The sequence below is a fragment of the Aristolochia californica genome, unplaced genomic scaffold (genome assembly GCF_029961685.1).
Source record: "Aristolochia californica isolate CCGP_79_NKW_82.1479 unplaced genomic scaffold, dmAriCali1.0.hap1 SCAF_2, whole genome shotgun sequence".
NCBI classification, from domain to species: Eukaryota; Viridiplantae; Streptophyta; class Magnoliopsida; order Piperales; family Aristolochiaceae; genus Aristolochia; species Aristolochia californica.
Genome location: NW_027181881.1, coordinates 1,095,475 through 1,117,976, shown reverse-complemented (window position 1 = coordinate 1,117,976; position 22,502 = coordinate 1,095,475). Strand labels below are relative to the sequence as shown.

Below are 22,502 nucleotides of genomic sequence, written 5' to 3'. Positions count from 1 at the left end.
CATGGAATAGACCCACATGGATCAGTGAGTACAAAGATCTTGAGTTTATTAATTGGAAAAGAGGTCTCCTAAGTTGTCTAGTTATTTTGGGATAGTGCCTTGGACCCAATTTAACATGGTATCAAAGCAAGTACTCATATGTGAGCATAGAGCCACAAAAGATGGCCTACACCTAAAACTATACCCGTATAGAGCCACAAAAGATGGTTTACATGTGAGGGGGAGTGTTAAAAAATAATCTCACATGGATTAGTGAGTACAAAGATCCTGACTAGTACTAGCATGAGGTTAGTCTCCTCTAATCATATGAATATGATATATCCGGCCTATTTAAAATTGAAAAATATGCCTCTTTATTTTCTCCACCCCCTTGAACAAGATTAGGTGAAACCGACTGGTTATGTGTGAATCAAAGCTTAGACAAATCAACAAGGCTCAGCCCAAAATACTAAGAAGAGAGGAGCTATGGAATTAATTCAAGATACCCACCTTTCCGGAGCAGGTAAGAGTCAAGAGTTTGATTTTAGAAGCTTAATCCATTGATCATTTCAAACGCTTGACTGAAGAAAGATCTTCCTCTCCGTATTTGAATTTTCAAGATGACTTTCTAACTCGAGTAAACAATCAGAAACTATATTACCAGTCAAATCATCCATGTAGTTTCGTATGTTTGCGGATGAATCCAACGACAATTTCTATTGACTCGATGGATCAATCTCCGCGGTTTACCAATTGGACTTCTCTCCTTCCTGGGACTAAAAGTTTCCAACACAGCCTGCACAGTCCTTGTTTAATGAATTGGAAGAAAATGGCTCCTGAGTGCAGGCGTCGCGATTTTTTAACAGGAGGAGTATTCGCTCTCCTTTCGTTTCGTTTTCAACTCTCCTTTATATTAAACTCTTCCGCGGTTATAAATAGCCGCATATGAAAGCCTGAAGAAATAATCAGAAAGAACCTGGTGCAAGTAGCCATGGAGTTCAGTTTCCTCATGCAAATCGTTGCAGCGGTCATAGCAGCTTTGCTTCTTAAACTATGGCTCGCGAGGAAGCAAAGCGGACAGGGAAAGAGGAAAACCGGCAAGGCTGCACCGGAGCCCCCCGGGGCGTGGCCTATAATCGGCCACCTGCCTCTTCTGGCCTCTGTTTCCCATCCTCATCGAGCCTTCGCCGCTCTAGCGGATAAATACGGCCCTGCTTTCATCATCCGCATGGGACTAAGCCGTATGTTGATCGTCAGCACCAAGGAAGTAGCCAAAGAGTGCTTCACCACTAACGATCGTGTGTTCGCCACCAGGCCCCATACGATTGCCGGCAAGCTCATGGCCTACGACCACGCTATCATGGGCTTCTCCCCTCTGGGTCCCGTCTGGAAGGAGAGCCGCAAGATCGCAACAATGGAGCTGTTCTCTGCGCGCAGAATCGAGATGCTTAAGCACGTCAGATCTTCGGAGATTAATGCATGGGTGAAGGAGTTGTTCGTTAAGTGGAGAGAGAACGAGGAGAAACCCCTGGAGTTGGAGATGAAGTCACAGCTGGACGATCTCACGTTCAATGTGCTCATGCAGATGGTGGCTGGAAAGCGGTACTTCGGCGACAACGTCGATAAAGCGGATGAGGAGATGGCTTCGAGCTTCAGCCAGGCGATGAAGCAGTTCAACCATTATCTGGGTACGTCTGGGATCTACGACGCTTTACCTTTCTTGGAGTGGTTTGATTTTAAGGGCGACGCGAAGGCGATGAAACGAGCACATAGAGAGATGGACTCTATCGTCCAGAACTGGGTGGATGAGCACCGGGAACGGAGAGGACGTCGAGGAGGTAGTAGTTCCAGCGACCAGGGACACGATTTCATCGACGTACTACTCTCCATGGAAGAAGCCGGCCAGTTCACCGTTACACTCCCAGGCAAAGACACTGCCATTAAAGCCCTTGCACTGGTAAGCTTGCCCTTGCACGCTTGCACCGTTGAGTGAATAATTTTTAAACTTGACCTGAAGATAACCTTTATTACAGACACAGCTTGTCGCGGGAGTAGACAGCATGGCGAACACGTTGGTTTGGGCCCTCTCTCTGCTCCTAACCAACCGCCACGTGTTAGAAAAAGTACTTGATGAGTTGGACAGCCACGTTGGCAGGGTCAGGTTCGTCGAGGAGTCGGACCTGCCCAAGTTGAAGTACCTCCAAGCCGTCGTAAAAGAAAGCATGAGGCTATTTCCCGTGGGCCCGCTCTTGGTCCCACACGAAGCAATGGAAGATTGTCAAGTAGCCGGACACTTCGTTCCTCGAGGAACTGGTCTATTTATCAACGCATGGGCCATACAAAGGGACCCTCGGGTATGGTCCGACCCGGACAAATTCCTCCCGGACCGGTTTATGACTATCCACGCGGACATGGAGCTCAAGGGACAACACTTCGATCTACTGCCGTTTGGGTCCGGGCGGCGGTCTTGCCCGGGCGCAGCCCTAGCCCTTCAGGTGGTCTACGTGACACTGGCACGCATTCTCCAAGTGTTTGATATAATGCCTCAATCAAATGTGCCCCTCGATCTAGAGGAAGGCTTCGGGTTGTTGCTCTACAAGTTGAATCCTCTCAAAGTGCAAATCAAGCCCAGGCTGCCTCATCACTTCTACGAATAGAATGTTGAAGATCTTAATTTTTTTATATTTTTTTCCTCATATTCTTTTGTTTAATATTCACTACTTGTTTTAGGTTATATTTTTTTAGAGAAAGCTAATATAAAAATATATTTTTAGTTAAAAATGACAAATCCCGTATTGATAAATCTTAAGAGGAGTGAATGAGCTATCATGTTGAACAATAAGTCTCCTAGATGGCTAGTCATTTTCAAATGAAACTATACTCAATGCAACAATAGTATTGTGCATGGGTTGATACCCGTTAGTTGTATATTGTGACCTCCATGATGTGGGAATCTCTGTATTGTGGGATCGATGAGGTAAAAGTTTGTGTCTGTATCTTAGGTCCGCTATATACAAGCTTAGACATAACAGGAGGAGTATTGAGTAGGAAAAAATCCTACATTAGAAGTGTTAAGAAGAGAGATTAGGTTATAAGTGGTTACTTATCTTGGAATGAGTCTTGGATCTCGCTTCTAATATATTGATAGAGCAGGTTGAGTGCATGGGCTAAGAACCAGTGTCTCATCCCCAAGTGGTTTCTATGAGGTGAGAGCTTGGACATAATATGGAGTTTAAAGTGGGAAAAAGTCTCACATTAGAAATCTTAAGATAAATAAATAGGTCATAGGGTTGAACAATAAGCTTCCAAATTGGCTAGTCATAATTTAAGATGAAAACAGACTCAACAATAGTATTGGATCAACTTTTTTCTCCCAAAAAAAAAGCTTCATGTTCACAAGAGTATGTCTACTTTATTATATTTACAATAATGTCATTATTTTTTTCTATCATTAAAAATATGAAAAATATGAAAAAAAATTAAACATAAATGCATGAGATAAGAAAAAATGTAGAATAAAAAAAACTAGGTTTTGAGTCATTTAATTTAAACTAGGTTTTTGAGTCATTTTATTTTATTTTTATTATATGGAATTAATAAGCAATCTCTTTTTGAACACTAGGCATTGAGTCAATCGACAATTTAGTTTGAAAACTGCTTTATATATTGAATCAGTAATAGTGAGTCTTTTTGTATATAATCCCCCCAGAAGAGGAAACCTTATTTGGTTACAATTATTATTAAATATAAGAAAATAATTTTAAAAACATTGCTAGAATTATCAAATTACATATTTTTAAACAATAAAATTTACTGACCCTCTCAGTTTAGCTGCAATTAGACTATTCAAGATCCAAATCCAAGAAAGATTTGCTGTTGTTTTTTTTAATCTAGAGAGTCAATATGAGTTCATGAAGAGTGGCAATGGTCTATTAAGTGATCATACCGTGTAGACATTTGTTTATATTTTATAACTATTGGGTTGCTTTCAATTGTCTTTTAAGTGATCAATTAGAGATGAAGAATTGAATTACTTTCTATGTGTCGGTTTGGGATTTAGGGTTTAGGGATTGTTATAGAAATAAAATAATTAAAATTTATCTTATCTTTTTTGATGAATTTTTGTAAGTAAACTTTCATTATTAGTAACTAAAATATTCTGTCAGACGGTTTTCTTCTATTTGTATTTTTCGGTTTATTTGACCCTGAAACAACAAAAAAATATTTTTCTCTCTCTTCTACTTTTTTGTTAGGCAAAAAAAATTTAAGTGAAAATTTTATACTCCTTTAAATCGGAGTAAACATGAATTTTTTTTATTTATGAACAATAACTTCCCACCTCCAAGACAAAAACACGCAAACTACATACATATATATATATTTAAACACTCGTGTTTGATGGTTATTTCGTCTATCACATGCACATTTTAATCCAAATTTGTTGCAGTAGAGTAGTGTCGGACTTGTTGTAGAAGATGGTTCCTAAAATACTAGAGTTGTTTAAGAACCGGAGGGTTTAGGTCTTGTAATGTAACCAAGAGGGTAGGGCATACTCTCCATCTCGTGGAGGACAACCATGTGGTCTTCATTGTTGATGTGTATGGGTTAGGGTTGGGTTTCCCACTAAGGATATTTTTTGTAACTTCTAATTTTAGGGTAGCCCCCCCTCCCTCATATGTTGTATAGGTGATCAATAATATAAAATAAATAAATAAATTGAGTTATTTTAAATTCATATCAGGGTTATAAGGTGGCAGGAAGTCATAATTGTTTTTCCTTTAAATATCATGTTAATCCTCTTTAAGGAAAAATATATTATATATTATATTATTTATATAAAATAATATCTTCGCCGGAATTATTAGTTCGGTGAACAAACGCGAAGCATGGTGTGACATGTCTTAAAAAAATGTCACATGGTCGGACAAAATTACCCTCCAATTACCTGAAAGTGATGCCGGATAGAGCCTTTGCCCACCACGTGCAGAGCCTTTAAATCTCTCCTCATGATTAACTACGGCGAAAAAGGTGCTTCATCTCTTCTTTACCTCTTTCTCATCTGATCCTCTACGGCTTAGAAGCAGAAGAAGTTTGAGATTGCTGCCATGGAAGCACCTCGAGTGTGTGAAGATCCCTTGCTTATTCGAAACGGCGGAGAAGAGGAGGGAGGAATGGACTCCTTGTACACGGCAAGATTGAATTTCTTCAATCGATTGCAAGGCGCTTGGAAAAGCGACTACAAAATGCTGGAAGCACACAACTGGAGATTAGCTAAAACGAAAGGTATGCTCTTCGACCGACACCTAACGAGAATATTGCCTCTGTTTTCTGTTTCTTGGCCATACATCTCTCTCAGTTTCGTAAATCGGAAGTAGGAGCTTCTCTTTTCTCTTTTTCTTTGGCGGTAAATCTATCTCAGCTTCGTAAATTGGAAAATACGAACTTCAAAATCCTGTCCCAAAAAATAAATAAAAAATCAAACATCTCACCTCGATGTTTAACTATTCCACTGCTTCGCGACTAGCACTCTTCAGTTACACTTCCTTACAATTGCGAATAGTCAAATGTATCTGTAACTTGTGACTGAAATAAGGCAACGAAAACTCGGAGAGACGTCAGAATTGAAGCCATGGAGATTCAATACGGCACCTGCAATTAGCTAAGAGACGCACGCCCCGAGAAGATGTGTTGTCAAATATAACTATTATATCACATTGAATGCTAAATTTAACACTAAACAACTTCAGCTGCTCACTTCTTTTATGAAGCTAATAAACGATGTCTCCTTCCGCTGGATTTCCTCCTCTGTACAGTGAAAGATACGTGAATTAGATCTGAGCTAGATTACAAACAAAAAAATGGATCAGGAGTTGAGACTTTTTTTTATCCATCTGTTGACTAAATTACTTGTTAAAATATCATTAGAAGAATAGCAATCGTAACTTTTTAGTCTAAAGCTCTAGAAAGCCGGATCTCTGTCTGGTGAGTCCGGGAACACGTAGCTGAAATTCGGTTCCAGGAACGTGGCTAAGGAGAAGAAGACAAATGATGTTCTTGGCATTTCCTTGTACGGATGCAGTCTCCATATGCCATTTTGCTAGTCGGCCAACCGAAACTAGTCAAACTTGTCAGGTTATCCCTAGAGTGGCATTGAATTCAGTCTGATTTAAATATTTTAAATTCGGATCCAATTCAGTTCAATAATGTTTAATCAAGTCTAACTCTGACCTATATTTAAAATTTTGTATAAAATATAAGTCAAATAAATTGTATATAAAATTATATAATTTTTAATCAAATTCAAACTCTAACCTATATTTAAAATTTTGTAAAAAATATAAGTTAAATAAATTATATATAAAATTATATAATTTTTAATCGAGTTCAATATATATATTTTACATAAAAATGGGCATAACCTTTACTTAAAATTGGACATAACCTCTGTATATTAATCCTGCATAAAATTATTTACACACCATGTATAAAATTATTCATAAAAGCTGCATAGTTATACATAAATTTTATTCAATAATTAAACACAAAAATATTTTTTTGAAAAACAATGCTAATTTGTCCGTTTGTACTTAATCAGATCGTTCTGATTCAAGGACCGGAAAACAAGATCATCGAGACAGAGAAAAAGTTTAAGAAAAATGGTTTTGGATGGGTTAATCCTATGCTCATTTTTCGTTTTTTCTTCAGAGTATGGATTCATACAACAACAATTTTGAAATGTTACCAATCTATTCTTTTGAAAAACTTAAGTGGATTTAACATTAAGAGCGTACCTTAAACAATTTGAGTCTCTTCAAGAGCAATGAGAAAGAAACAGTCGGAGTTCAAGAAACAGTTTTTTTTCACGTGTTTGTGATTTCGCACGATGTCTTTGTGCGCGTAGGGGGGAAAAATTATTTCTCCCCTAACTTAGGTTTCTGGTTTTCCGCCGAGATAACGCAGGGCGCAGGGGGGTCTAGCGGCGTCAGCGAGGAGTTATCGTTAGGGCTGACAGCTACGATTGAAGTGACGCTGACGGAAGCAGTGGGCAAGGTAGCAGCTACCGAGACAATGTGGGGGTAAGGGAGTCTACGACGAAGGCGGGCCAACGAGCAGCTGTCAATAGCGACGGAGGCAGCCACAACAGCGAATGGGAGGAGCTCGGCGGTGATAAGGATCGGCAACGGCAAACGAGGCGAGGAAGAAATTGAAGTCGAACTCGAAGAGTCAAAGACGACTCCCGCTCCTAGACCCTCATTAAGTTAACGAGTCAGTTTGCGAGCTTTTGAATTGAACCATGATTCGGTTGAGTTCATATCGTTAACTCAAACGAGCTTTACATGGATCTCGAACTCGATGCAAGATCCAGATAGATCGAATTGAATCGAACAGGAACCGAGGCGAGCTCGAGCTACTCACAAACTGACTCAGTTCAATGCCACCCATTGTCAACTATCAAATAGTGCAATTTCTACTCAATGTTAAGAAAATTGGGCAATTTCAATTTCTATCTCATAAAGAAAAGGTTGTGATAATTTCTTTTCTGCAAAATTAGAAAAAATAGTACGTTGAAAAGTAGTCCTATTAGGAATTGTCATAGTTGTGCTTTTTGTTCACGATAAATATCTAGTGTTAGTTAATCACTACTTGTAAATCGAATATCATAAAACTTACTGATATAGTAAAAATACTAAAATATCATATTAAATGTGTTTAAATTTCATGCGAAATAGCCAATAGAAAAACCTAGATCATGGCTCAACAATCTTTTGAGGGGGTTTCTTATTCTGAAGTTTCAAGTTAAGAGTTTCCCTATACTCAATCCAGAATAGGAATCATAAAATAAAATACCCACTAAACCAATCACAGGAATACCAGTTACAGTACCTATCAATCAAAGAGGAATCCTTCCAGTAGTATCAGCCATTTACCACCCCACTTTCTCCCGCATTTCATCAAGTGGGTATTTTCTCATATAAAATGCATAACTCATGTAAGAATGTCCGTCCACCATTTTAATTAATAAGTGGTAAAATATATCAGTCAATTTTATTTTCATATGCGTAGGGGTTGATTACACTGAATTTGAAGTAAATACAGCTATCTTGGAAAAGTCTTATTAACTGTATTTTCATCAAAAAAATTATTTATAAAAAGGTTAAAAAACTATATCTGGGTTAATCAATTATATCCTTTAAATATGACATAGTATGTAAGTACTCTTAGGGTTCAAATTAATATTTGCATGTGATTGTTACCACAAAACATTACCCACATGTGTTTTCATTATACTTACTTATTCAAGTTCACTTTGAAGGCAAGTCCACATGGTAAAAAAAATTATGATGTCTCTGTTTAGTGAGAACTCAGAAAAATAGTTTTGCAACTTATTCACATTTTGGGAGGTATATCTGTACATGGGTATTAACTTAAAATGTGAAAATTTATATTTGATTTGGAGAAGTTCACCTAGACCCCTCTCATGTGATAACTATGGGAGAATGTATAGGCCGGTATGGGAAAACCAGAACGCCACCCCTGTTTTGGGCTGCATCGATCGAACTAGGATTTTAAATTGCTCCTTTCGATTTTTTAGTATTAACAAGTAAGACTTCGAGATTTCGATTACGTAATGAATCGTGGCTGTACCTCTGTGACTCTGTCCTTGTCCGCAGCGTGGAGGAATCGACGTCTTAAACTTGACATTGCACTGGCTTCTGTCGCTCTCCAATGCTTGTTTACTTCCTATTTCATCGTTACCAGACACTCTTTCGTATCAATAGAATCCGAACTCCGAAGACTTCAAATAAATAAGTTTATGAAGAGACGGAGACGAAGAAGTTTCTAGGCGTGGACGTGAAGGACTTTCTTCCTCAGCCGAGAAAATCAACGATTACTTTCTGACAAATAAATGAATAAATAAAAACAAACAAAGAGTCTACATCTCTGTGAACTTTCATCGCTGCGACCGCGAACGTTTCAATTGATGACACATTCAGAGACGACCTTTCTTGTATTCTGGAAACTTCTTGGCAGTTGAGGTCTAAGCGACTTGTCCCTTGAAGGCATTCGTAACGTATTGCTGGAAGCAGTGTCGCTTTCCTGCACATACTTCCCCATAACCGCTTGCGGCCTGTCTGCAACACGACACGATCCCGGCACACAAAAAAACGCATCGCCTTCTATTTTACTTCAAGGATGAAATTTAAGTATTTCACAGAGAATCTGTATTCATCTTAGTGTTTTAGAAGAACTGTTGACAAAAGAGGTATCACGGAATCTCGGCTGCAATCAGCACAACTATATTCAGGGAGAGAAACCCATTTCTATGTTTCAGAAGATTTAGAGGATGGAAAGTAAGTCGGAGATAAGTAAGCCTCTGATCGGCCGGCCTGTTAGGCGTGAGAAGAACCGCGAGAAGAGGACTAAGCGCTGGAATTCAGTAGGTTCCTTGAGGGCAGAGTTCATATCGAAATTGCCCCAAAGAGTGACTAGTGGTATTGATCAGGAAAGGCCTTTCCATATTGATGTTTCCAGAATCAAGGGATTAACTGAAGGTAACATCTGTGTCATTAGTTACTTAATTATCAAATTCTATACGTGGGCTTGCACGAGATAGTATTTTCCTTCGCCATTATTGAAGAACTTAAAAGAGTAGTCTTCTATGTGTGTATCTAATCTGTGTACAAGCTTTTTTATACGACCTACTTTATAGTTTATATTAGTAATCGTGTATTGTGAGGGCTACGCTTCTGGTAGGATTCGAGGTCCTGTTTGTTTCTCTTTAGTGTGTACTCTGTTTTCTGCTATCTGCTTCCTACTAGTTCACGACCTGTGAACACTATCTTTATATGCTCGATAAATCTCGCTTAAAATTTCGGTGTTTCTCTTATTTTAACTGTGAATTCTATTGCTGCTGCATTTGTAGCCGATGTTGCTTGACCATGGTTGCCGTTTATCCTTTTGGTTTTCACTAGAAGTTAATGCAGTTGATGTAAGTCTGCACAAACGAACCTAATCTTTTGCTATAGTTGTTGTTCATATATTCTTTATACCCTTTATAAGTTAGATCTTGATCTGGTTTTGATCTTACTGATTAGATTGTGTAGAGATTGAACTTTTCTCATTTCACTTTTTCTGTTTTCTCAACTCTCTCAACTCCTCCATCGTCATATTAAAGGAACTCAGTTGGTGACCAGAATCGCATGGTAGCTCTTGTTCTTCTTCCTAGTCAATCATCTGTTCTGATAAGGTCCTGGATTGTACGTATCACACAGCAAATACAACGTAGAATAGGCTTGCATGAAAAATGCATACTCTGCAATGCATGAAAAACACCGTACTCTATGTTCTTGGTAGACTCCTTCATGCAAGAACTATTTGTTTGAAGTTTTAGTTTGTATGTAAGAATATCTATGTCAAATAGTACTCCAAGTTTTCTACGGCTTGATTCAGGGGAAAAAGAATACTATGAAAAACAATTTGCCACGCTAAGGTCTTTTGAGGAGGTTGATTCTATACAAATTTCCAATACCATTGATGAAGATCAGGAAAACACAGAGCGAGCGCAGCATGAGTTTGCGATGAAGGTGTCTAACATTGCAAATATTTTGTTGCTATTGTTCAAGGTAACTTTTTGTTTGGAAGGGAACACCACTAGATATTTTGTTTCCACATGATTTCACCTACTGAATTAATTCTCAAAAACTTCTTATGCAGATATATGCCACAATAAAAAGTGGATCTTTAGCTATTGCTGCTTCAACACTAGATTCATTATTAGATCTCATGGCTGGTGGCATCCTTTGGTTCACACATTTATCAATGAAGAATATAAACATCTACAAGTATCCCATTGGGAAGTTAAGGGTACAACCAGTTGGCATAGTTATTTTTGCAGCTGTCATGGCTACACTTGGTATGTGTTTTCTGTCTTCTATCTACCATTAGTTTTTAAAAATCCATGCTGCTGTTGTTGGACTGGATAACTGGAATTGAGATTGTGGTTAGTCGTCCTGTTGTCATAGATGTTGAAGTACCTAGCCAATACATCCCAAAAGACCGGCTTGTTAGGAGCGGAAGACATAGGTACTTAACCCCGGACCGAGGATCCGGGCCGAGCGTGAAACTTAACTCGCCCCCTCACGCGAGGCACGAGCGGCCAGTTTCCAACGCTCCCCCACGTCGTGTGAGTCGACATCCCCCTCCGGGGATTCAAAACCATGACCTACCAGCTTTGATACCAAATGTTGAACTACCTAGCCAATACATCCCAAAAGACCGGCTTGTTAGGAGCGGAAGACATAGGTACTTAACCCCGGACCGAGGATCCGGACCGAGCGTGAAACTTAACAATAGAGCTGGCAGACACCCACTTCTTGTTGCATCAAATGCCATTAGTAGCTGAAAAAACATTGTTCTTAGTGTTCCACTTTATTGTATTGATTCCAGGCCAAAATGCCGGATCACTCTGACCCCTCAAAGCAGCAACATAGATTAGCTACACCTCTTATCTCTTTCTAAGAAAATATGTTGCTTGATGGAGACAGGAATCCTTTGTCTCTGGAATTTGCTGAAATAGAGAAAAAAGTAAAATGTGCATTATGAGAATGAAGGGATGCTAAATCTTGAACTTACTCCTATGAACAGGTTTTGATATCCTCAAACTATGTTAATGTAAATGAGGATATAGAGAACTAAGCACTATATAAATAACTTATGATGTATTCTAAACCTTTTTGTCCCATTATTGTCATCTTATTTGCAGGTTTTCAGGTTTTGATTCAAGCAATAGAACAACTTATCAAAGATGAACCATCTCCCAAGATGACGACAATGCAACTAGTGTGGTTATATTCAATCATGTTGGGTGCAACAGCTGTGAAACTTGTTTTATGGTTATATTGCAGAACCTCAAGAAATAAGATTGTTCGTGCTTATGCACAGGTTTTATGACATTAACCAAGTCACTTTTTTGAAAACTATTATAGTAGGAAACACTAACTTGGTTCCACTGGTGTTGTACAGGACCACTACTTTGATGTTGTGACGAATGTTGTTGGTTTAGCTGCAGCTGTGCTAGGTGACAAATTCTACTGGTGGATAGATCCTGTTGGGGCCATTATCCTTGCTGTGTATACAATTGCAAATTGGTCTGGAACTGTTATTGAAAATGCAGGTGCATAAGTTTTTTTTTTTTTTTTTTTGCTATTTCGATTGTTGTCTATTTATAAAAAAAAAAAAAGAGAAAAAAATGGCCATGGAGATCCTTGTTAATTTGGTTGTTTTATGAACATATCAGTTTCATTATGGATCTTTTAGAGCAATCCTTGAATTTTATTATAGCTTCAAGCTTTATTTACCTCCCTTCATATTAGTTTGCCAATTTAAAATTGACCTGATTCTCTTTGCATGATTGTATGTTTTGGAAGAGTTAGGCTTATTTAATTTTTTTTCAAAAATCTAAATTTAGATCTTAATCATGTCATTCCCACAGTTGCGGTAGACAATAGATGCTAGTTGCATAGCTTCTGGGCATATCATTGTATTATTGACAATTGTTTGATGCTCTAAGCGTGGAAATTCTTTTTTATTTGATGCAGCTTCATTGATTGGACAGTCTGCCCCTCCAGAAATGTTGCAAAAATTGACTTATCTTGTCATAAGACACGATCAACAAATTAAGCGTGTTGATACGGTACGAGCATACACATTTGGGGTTCTTTATTTTGTAGAGGTCAGTTGATCCTTTTCCTCACTAGTGAATTCATATTTTATGTATGGTGAAAAAGTGAGTGACTACCAAGCTTTATACTCTCCAACCACTATTAACAATACTGAATTTCACACTCACTATTATCAATTGATAGTATCTCTTCCTTAAGGACGGGAATCACATTTAAATGAACTCTTATCTGATTGTGTCTTGTTTCTTTTGTGGTTTAATTACAATGGTACAGGTAGACATTGAACTTCCAGAAGAGTTGCCCCTAAAAGAAGCACATGCAATCGGAGAGTCTTTGCAGATAAAGATTGAAGAACTTCCTGAGGTTGAGAGGGCATTTGTTCATCTTGATTTTGAGTGCGACCATAAGCCAGAGCATAACATTCTCATTCGGTTACCAGATACCGAGCCTTGAGAACCAAAGTTCTTTGTCCATGAAATCCGGTTCTTTTTTGTATGTGTCTCAATTTTGTGAGTTCCTTTCTCAGGATAAGAGCTTCACTGGAAGAAGAAAAAAAGACTTCAAATGGAAAAGGCACGCTCTGCAAGTTTTGGACATTTCAGTGTAATCCTAACTTTTAACCTCCACTCCTCCGCTTAACTTTTGAATTCAAATGATCTATCTAGCTGGTTATTTAAAAAGACCATGAATTTCTTTCTCCTTGTTTGCTCCATGCTCTTACCATTAGTAGTATGCCAACTGTGAATTTATAAGATAGGAGATTTGATAGGTTGGTTCCTAACATAAATTGTTGCAGACACACTCAGGGCCGAAGGGAGCTGAAATTTTGCTCCCCTTCAGTGTATTGGAAAAACAGTTTGATGCTTGCACTCCTAATATCGAGGAGATCAGAACTGAAAACTTAAAAAGACCTACATCTGAGTCGGGCGATCTGATTGAGGCTGTGAGCTCTGAACGGGGCTACTGAACGATTTTTCCCGTCCCTCACCTCTTTCAATAAATAAAAGCCTAATGTTTATGGATGGGCCTGAAAGTGGCGGTTCATAACCCATAGTGGGCCTTCCTCGTTAACGACAACCAAATTCAATCACAGGGCTACTTTGGTAACTTCCACATCCTTTCTCCTCGTAGAAAATTAGGGTTTTTTCTCCTCTCCTCAGCACGAAAGACGTCGTGTTTGTTTCTTTAAGAGAAAAAATTGTGTGTTGATCTTCTTCTCCCCGTTGCCATTTTAAAGTTTTCTTTAATTTCTGTTTGTTACAGTTTCGGTCAACCGCGCTCTCTCATTGATGTCTCTTGTTCCTATCTTTGTGAGGCCGTGATCTTTCTTCCTTCTCCGTCGAGAAATTCTTCTGTTATGTGACGAAGGCAATAAATTAGAGTCTCTGATGCGCTTCTCAATAGCGTTGTCAGCGCTGTACGTTGCCGAGATCAAAATCATGCTGAGATTTCTGGCAAATTATGCTGTTTAATGCAACTTTTGCATTCAGATGCTTGGAAATCTTATTTATTTCGTCCAACTCTTTTTGCTGAAACTTTGAGAGTTTTTTTCCTGTTTCTGAAGTGACCGGTTTTTCCACTTTGGAGAGCAGAATTTCATAATCAAATTGCCATATATCACCTTGTGTAGCTTTCTTAAATACCACATGGCATTAATGCGTGAGTGGAGTTTTTCTATATTATTGATATGTCACCTCATTTGTTTAAGGAGCATTTGTCAGACGTCGTGATCGTACCTTCTTCTCTTCGTATCTTCTTTTTCGTTTCAAAAATGTTTTCGTTTTCTACTCCTTTCTGCCTTCTCCATCGAGAAATTTTTCTGTCATGTGACGAAGGCAATAAATTAGAGTCTCTGATGCGCTTCTCAATAGCGTTGTCGGCGCTGTACGTTGCCGAGATCAAAATCATGCTGAGATTTCTGGCAATTCCTGCTCTTTTATGCAGCTTTTGCATTCAGATGCATGGAAATCTTGTTTATTTCGTCCAATTCTTTTTGCTGAGACTTGAGGGTATTTTTCGTGTTTCTGAAGTTACCAATTTTTCCACCTTTGGATAGCAGAATTTCATAAACAATTTTCCACATTCATTACGAGCAACATTCCAACTTCTTTTTGTTTTTTTTTTGTTTTTTTAGGACTTCACAATTTTCTCCCCTCCTTTGAATAATTTCACAAATACGGGGGAAATAACGCTTTGGCAAAAATAATTTCTTTTTTCACGAGTGAATGATACTTGGTGGAGCTTTCCAGCTCAATGCAATCAACTTTATTTTAACCATTGATTAGACTTTTGATTATAACAATGATAAACTGTTTGACAAAACTTCCATTTTTTAACTTTGATCGTTGATTAAATGGAGAATTTCCTATTCTAAACCCAACCCACCTCCCTTTGTTTTCTCCATCCATCTTAACCTCCCTATCCCCCTCACATTGATGAGAGGGAGAAGCAATCATGGGCAGAGGGGAGACTTCCCCCTTGTTCCAGAAAAGATGGGCAGCAGTTTTTCTTATATAATTATCAGATGGATGGATGAAGATCTATTGTCTTTATTTGAAAAATTAACAATAAGATCATATTTGACAATTCACATACAAATGCAAGATAGAAGTGTAAACTGGCGGCTGGAGTTATGGCCCACCTGGGAAGCAGACAACAATGACTTCCGCCAGCACTGCTCAATTTTAAAAAGTAATATAGTAACATATCAAAAAATAAAGAGTTCAATATTGAACATGAGGGACATTTTAAAAAAGGACAAACAGTTCATTTCTGACTAGGTCATTGAGTCCGTTGCTTGCTGCGGAAGCACAAAGTAGAGGAAGTCCAACAAGGATACCCTAAAAACGACATTTAACCAGTCAATCGAACCAGTAAACTTATCAATGTATATGATGATACAGCTCCAACAAAGATGATGATGATGACAAGAAGAAAAATAACACTAGCTATCCTATATAAATAACACTGGCAAAATGAGTTTCTCATTAACTCATGGCAAAGGTAGAAAGCATCTCAAGAATATCCTTACAAAAAACAGAATTTATCAGGACAAGTTTCCAATACTCAGCATCAAAATGTATCACAATATCAAATTCTCAATAGCCACACACTTTGAAAACTGTCTTTAGAACTGTTATTTGGCCCAAAAAACAGAGCCTTTCACCCAAAGCTGTGGAACAACAGATAATGTTACAAGTTGATTCCATGGTTTTAAGGGATCTAAGATGAACCCCCTAATTTAGAAGCTTTTTTCCACATCAGAAATTAACCATCCAAAAGCTTTTGTATTAGGAAACAGCGCATATATAACAACCAGGTTTACAAGGTTTAGATATTGAAACAAGGATTATCATGGGAACCACAGCATCCAACAAGGCAAATGTCTTCCATAATACCAGTGCTTCCTAGTTTGATATTAGTCCAGCTACTGACAACTGAATTCAATTCAATTCCATGGCTATCCTATCTTCCCCAAAGACATCATTTCTAATGTTATGCAAACAATCAATAACATATAAGAACTAGTGCAATGCAGTCCACATAAAACACCAGCATAAGCAAAATTAAGATTGTTACTAGAAAATAGGACTGAGAGATGTAGTCTGATTCTTCCTATCATCTATTGAATCTAAGAGATTCGTCCAGCAAAAATACATCAAACAGAGGTGATGTTTTATTATGCCACATAAAATTAGTGCTAAAACACAGGTAGCTTTATTTTTCTTGCCGATTGTTCTAACTTGCTCACAAGAGAAGCCCTAACATCATCGATTATCGGGTCCCCTTAAGAAATTCATCGAATATGTAACGCTTACATTAACCGTGAAAATAAAAACTGAAACTTCTAGCAACATTATAAATTAAAAAAACAAAAACTCAACTTTAAGCCAAGTTTTGAAGACCAAAATGACAGACCGGTTTGCTATTGCCTCCTTCTTCACCAAAAACATCAATTCGTCTTTGTATCGGGCATGGGAAAAAGCCCAGCGCCCGCAGCTCCCCTCGGCGGTGCAAACCCTAGGAATTTCTGCAAATTCGTCCTGATACTAATGGAGCACAAGAAATACAAAAAGGCCATGGAGCAATCGGTCGCATCGTTACCGGGGATGCCTCGATGACTCATCTTCTGCACAAAGCCGGCGGGAACGAAGGGCAACTTGGCCACAGCCTTCCCCTCAAAAAGCGAATTCAAGAAACCAAAAACGACAAATAGCACGACGGCGACAACAGCACCAGACTTGAATTTGGAGAGAGAAAGATCCCGGGAAGACTCCTTCAAGCTGCTTTCGACGCGATCGATCTTCTTTGTCTTGGAGGACTTTTTAGGGAGTTGTGATGAGGGGGTTTTCATGGTTTCTAGCTTTTTGGCGGCTTTGTCGATCGAGGAGCGGAGGGATTTGTAGGAGGAGGTTCGATAGATGAGAAGCCAGGAGATGGCCTCACAGAGCACAGCGGTACCGAAGGAAATACCGACGATGACGAAACTGTCGGAGTACCTAAAGGAAGAGAGGGTCGACATTGCCTGCGTCCGAACTCTCTCCTCCGCCTTTTGATCTGCTCTGTGTTTCGGTCGCTTCCTGCTTCCCCTCGAGGTGAGTGAATCGACTGCTCGTCCGTCTTTTACTATGCCCTCGATGGTGCGCCGTCCGCCTCGACGTAAGACGTCTTTTACTTCTTGCTTATTTAATGTATATTTTATTTTTTTTAAATAAACTTCTTTTAAATTTTCTGAATACCAAATAACATATAATATCTAATATACACGTAAAAATTTACTATCATCATGTTACACCGGGAAATATAATTAAGTGACAACCAACAGTTTCAGACTCACCAAGTTGACTCATGACTCGTGATTCCAAACATGTTAAACCACTCACAGTGAGTGAATTGTCAAATGACAATGTTAGGTTTAATCTTGGATATCAAGAGAAAAAGAGGGTAACTCCCATTGATCCCAAACTAGTCAATCTATAGTTTTAATCACTTGGAAGCTTGACATCAACTTTTCCTTTTAAACTAGGACTTCTTATAACTCTTTCTATGATGTAGCTTAAATTGACAACTGCACATCAACGACCACCAATAATCCACCAGAACCGACTTTTGATACAGCAGCTTAATCCACAGGTTGACAATAACTCCAGCTCTAACCTCAGCTCAAACTCATTATCCATCAAAGTAGATATATAAAGGATAACCTATCTCGCAAACCCCATAAATCTATCAATATAGAGACCAGTCCAGTAGTCACATTGCCTTCTGAAGCCAATCTTGTAAAAATTGAATAGCAGTTGGGAAAGGTCAAACTTTTTTTTCATCTTGCAACTCCGTTGTGACTATAGTCAAAACATTGGGACAAGCAAAATATGAAAAACTTTATTGATAATAGTCATTAAAAAATAAAGAGATAAGGTTTCCTCTAACCTGTAGACAATTTCCTAGAGGAGGTGCTCTTTTGACATTTCTAACATTTTGATTTGGGCCATTTAGCTCTTAAAGATGATGAAAAAAAGTGATGCACGTCTAAGCATGTGATTTATCATCTATTCTATTTAGTAATTCATGAAGGGTTTAAACCAACCCTATATAAATGGCACATACTATGAAAAAAAGTTGATAACAGTCGCTCCAAAAATGAATGACATATAAACAAGTTGCAGGGGCTTAACTAATGTCATGTAACCATGAAATATGCAATTCTAAAGTTTTGACTGCATACCTAGGTATAAGGCATCAAAAAACATATAAAATATACGAGCAAGCCAAGAACAGGTCGAACAGATATACCCTAGCTTGCAATGTTTAGTGCACAAGATAATTACCCCTTAACTAGGGATTAATACTTTCATGCTACATCAATGTCAAAACTGAATATATTTCTTTCTTTCCTTGTCCATTTACAGAACTATGCAATTGAATGTCATGAGAAGGAAATTTGACTTTGGTACATGAAGAATGAAACAAAAGCAAAACCTTGGTCAAGAGTTTGGTAAGAGGCGACCATTGTACATCTTATCAAGTAACTTCCGAGCATCAGGCCGTCGAAGAAGACCCTTGTTATTGGCTGCACCAGTACCTAGACATACTGGACAGACCAACTTCCCCCTACCTGCCACCATGCACGACTATAAATAATTACACATATAGGTATTAAAACTCCAAAATACTCCAAAGTGAGTTAAAAAGATATGTGAGAGAAGCATATATGATTTATTCCAGGTTCAGGTCGCCAAGTTAGGAAACCAAAGAGCTTAAAATGCAACCACTAAATTACAACCGACTAATTTTCATTGCAGCTGCAACAGAGTCCAACTCTTCTTGAATTGTAAAATCCCGAGGTAGAACCACCAGCAAACAGTAAAGCATGCAGACGTGTTTCCAACAGTCATGCTAAAGAGAAGCGAGAAGATGGCAAATAAATCGTAAAATAAATTAGAATGGAACAGATCTTGTAGAAAAGTTCAGCAACAACTTCAACATTCGAACAAATAAATACCAAAATATAACTTACTTTCATATTACATCCTGTTTCCAGAATAATTTGATCTTTCCCAAATATTAGACCTTGAACTGGAAACTAATAAAAATGAGAGATTAACAACAAAGACATGCAACAATATGAGACAATGTGCTGACATACTCTAAAAAACGAAGAGAACAAAGTGGGATATCAATTCTCAGTCTCCTTAGGACAGGATGACGACGGGCTCTATTTCCAAAGAAAGGAAAATTAGTAAGTGCATACAAGTTGACAACTCTTCTTCACTAAATGTAAGAGAAAATGCACTTTGTATTTGATTTAGTCAGATCCATCTGAAAAGTATATATGAATCTCTTATTTAATTTTATTAGCAGAAAATAAAATCAACTTTTAGGCAGGGAGTGGAAAGGGTTCTAGCATTTGATATACCTAAGGACAACCTGTAGTATGCACATTAACTAGAAAAGAAGAGTTGGTAAAGGGATATGCAGTTCCTGTTTTTTATCCTACTATCAATTATATATCTGAACATGACTACATTTCAACCACATTTCTTTGAAGTAAAAAGAGAATTGGAATAAGGCATACCATAACAATTAGGACACTCAGTGAACTCGTAAACATCATTTGCACGCTTTCTATTGAGAGCTTTCCATTTTCCAGTACCACCACACATATCACCTGATTCAAAAGCAAATAAAAATCACATGACCAGATAGTGAGAACCTATCAAGGAAAAGTGTAATAAAATTGTAAAAAATTTGAAATAAGATGCATACCATTGAACTGGGATTAAAGTAAAACTAACACTTACAGATTATGGCACCACTACCCCCACAGTTCCGACACACAGGTCTTTCTTTTCCAAGGGAACTATCCATGGGTTCTGTAGGATTCCCTTTGGCTACAGAGACTGAAGTACTGGAAATATTTATTAGAGCAAAGGTCGTACACAGACACCACCTTCGTGAAGTTAAATGACCACTCTGCAAGGGAAAACAAAATCTTAAAGGAAATTAAGTTCTATAACTTCTCCAACAAGCATTATAGTAGACGAAAGTAGCACTCATTGTGAGGAGAACAAATGGTGTTCCATCTGACAAAGAGAAGAGGAAGAAGCGAATGTTTTAGACAGCTTAATGAAAGAGAAGAATGTCTAATGATCATCAAGCAACCAAAGGAGCATATCTCTGAAATTTCAATATCAAAGAGACAGAACGAGTGTTGTTTAAAAAATGTAGGAAAATTGCTGACCAGATACAACAATATTTCACATCATATTGTAGTAAACGCCAACTATAAGCAGATAAACAGTTAGCTGAAACAAGCATCTCAGTAAATGGTCTGTAGTTACTACATTAAAAGTCTAAGTTGTAACTCCTTGCAAAGACAGTTCGTAAAAGTCAATTACAAAGTCCCTGGTGATACAATTGCTTCAGTATAAAAACAAGGGTTTTGTTGTAACAGCTCATCCTTTGCATCTGGTCCTTTTCACAAGGAGCTGCATAAATCATGGAAGAGTTTTATATGCATTGCATAAATAAAGGCGGACATTTCTTCGACATTTCATCTACAAGGAGCTCTCTATATGTTATCAAATTTACCTTCTTTTTCAAACATGGTTTAATTTGTGATTTTCCTGACTTCAATTATTCTCTACACTTTCCACATAGACCCCCACTAGACCTTTTAATCCCCCCATCAAAAGAAAGGGTCCATAAGTTGTCAATTTGATGGAATGCATTCAGCAGCCTGAAATTTTCTTCACGACAACTCACAACTGTTTCTATATTGTGGCTATATGTGTGATGAATGACAAGTCCACTGCAACTACAAGAGAAAATTGCAAGAGTAGCACTTATCAACCATATCACAAAGTTAACTTTCTTACTCACAAAGTTGTCTTACCATATCAGCAACCACTAATCCACTCTTTGAGATGTATATAAATTTCCATTGGTCTAGCTTTTTTTTTTTTTAAAACCCAATGAATGGCTAAAAGCTTTCACTCCATAAACTGCACACACCAAAAACATACACCAATTCAGAGCTTTCTACTTCTCTTCAAACCTAACTAACCCAAGCATCTAACATAATTTCTCCTTGTTTTGAAACAATTTCACATCCAGCCTTTAATAGGTATCTTCTAGATTCTTATCAGATTTATTTTGTCTGTCTTCTGAATCACCTAGCAGCTCTTTGTCAGTAAGATTCAAAATCTCCAATTATACAAATTCTTCAAACAAAAAATATATTCCCTTTCTTTCAAATAAATCTTGCTGAAGGTTGTAAGGAAATATTCTTGAAAAACAAAAACTCTCCCCTTCCAACGCACACAAATTAGTTTATTTTCCACAACAATAATAACAAAACAAGGAGTTTGGATGCACATCCAAGAAATGCATTCCTACTTTAACAATGAAAAGCATTATGTGGGAATGTGTGGTCAGGCTCAGGCATGGTAGAACAGAGGAGAGCCGATTCGTACCTTTGATGTTTCTGATGAATGATCGATATTCTCATCTTCCAGATTGCACTTGATTTGGAGTCCAGGTGACTTAGAGATGACTTCCATTCAAAGTTAGAACGAAAAAATTTAGTCCACTACAAAAAAATAAAAAAAACTAAACTAAAAGCACTACATGGAAATAAAAGTCGATCTTCCCAAGGAGATAGGAGACGAAGACAACAACCTTGACATTCCGATCACCGACAGTTAAAAGAGTAGGAAAATGTAAAAATAATTGCAGAATAACAAGCACAATCCAGGTTAACATTGTACAAAGCGCCACGCTTTACTCCACCATCAATGCAACATTCATGAAAAACTCAACTAGTCTTGCACTTGTTAGATAATCACCTCCACAGTAAAGCCAAAGTTCACTTCAATTCGGAACCTTAAGTTAAAATTACTGCAATCCGAATTTGGAAAAAACTACCAAGGATGCACATTAGCATTAGAGTTGGAAAGATAAAGTACAACATTTCATTTGGCAAGAACAACAAGAATAGATTCGGATAAGAAACAGAGTGACTTATCTTCATGTCTCGAAAAGCATCGAAATACAAACTAGGAGAGGGAAAGCGCAAAAAAAACTCACGCCGATTTGACGAGTTGCTTCTGGCAGTGAAGCTTGAAGAGAGCGAAGGGACTAGAAGAGAGACTGTCCCCATCTCTTCTCTCCTTCGTTTCTCACTCTGACAATATACTGTTAGCCGAAGAAATGGTTGGTTGGAGGGGGACGTTAAGCTCCTCCCGGGAAAAGGATCGTCTCGAAGTACGTTTTGAGAATGCTGGAGCGGTGAGACCCTGCTTGTGGCTTGAGGTGGTTTAAGCCCATCCATCCAAAATG

The 22,502-nt window shown here is 38.0% G+C and overlaps 3 protein-coding genes across 4 annotated transcripts; 2 read left to right on the top strand and 1 right to left on the bottom strand.

Moving 5' to 3' along the window:
• Positions 1–970: 970 nt before the first annotated feature.
• Positions 971–2,636, top strand: LOC137956437 (xanthotoxin 5-hydroxylase CYP82C4-like). The gene is made up of 2 exons (XM_068803935.1): positions 971–1,936; positions 2,013–2,636. Exons 1-2 carry the CDS (start codon positions 971–973, stop codon positions 2,634–2,636), a joined length of 1,590 nt encoding a protein of 529 aa, XP_068660036.1.
• A 2,429-nt stretch (positions 2,637–5,065) lies between these two features.
• LOC137956109 (metal tolerance protein 4) lies at positions 5,066–13,311 on the top strand. Its single transcript, XM_068803450.1, has 7 exons — positions 5,066–5,262; positions 10,432–10,604; positions 10,696–10,894; positions 11,744–11,922; positions 12,004–12,154; positions 12,579–12,712; positions 12,936–13,311. Exons 1-7 carry the CDS (start codon positions 5,085–5,087, stop codon positions 13,113–13,115), a joined length of 1,194 nt encoding a protein of 397 aa, XP_068659551.1. The 5' UTR covers positions 5,066–5,084; the 3' UTR covers positions 13,116–13,311.
• A 1,890-nt stretch (positions 13,312–15,201) lies between these two features.
• On the bottom strand, positions 15,202–22,467 carry LOC137955754 (protein PHOTOSYSTEM I ASSEMBLY 2, chloroplastic-like). Of its 2 annotated transcripts, XM_068802866.1 has the most exons (6): positions 22,251–22,467; positions 21,638–21,717; positions 19,964–20,135; positions 19,738–19,830; positions 18,642–18,777; positions 15,202–15,502 (listed from the first exon to the last, which is right to left on the bottom strand). In XM_068802866.1, the coding sequence occupies exons 1-5, from the start codon at positions 22,321–22,323 to the stop codon at positions 18,647–18,649; spliced, it is 549 nt and encodes a 182-aa protein (XP_068658967.1). In that variant the 5' UTR covers positions 22,324–22,467; the 3' UTR covers positions 15,202–15,502; positions 18,642–18,646. The 2 variants fall into 2 exon arrangements, with proteins under 2 accessions (XP_068658967.1, XP_068658965.1); XM_068802864.1 differs by lacking the exons at positions 18,642–18,777; positions 19,738–19,830; positions 19,964–20,135; positions 21,638–21,717; positions 22,251–22,467 and adding an exon at positions 16,581–17,290.
• Positions 22,468–22,502: the final 35 nt, after the last annotated feature.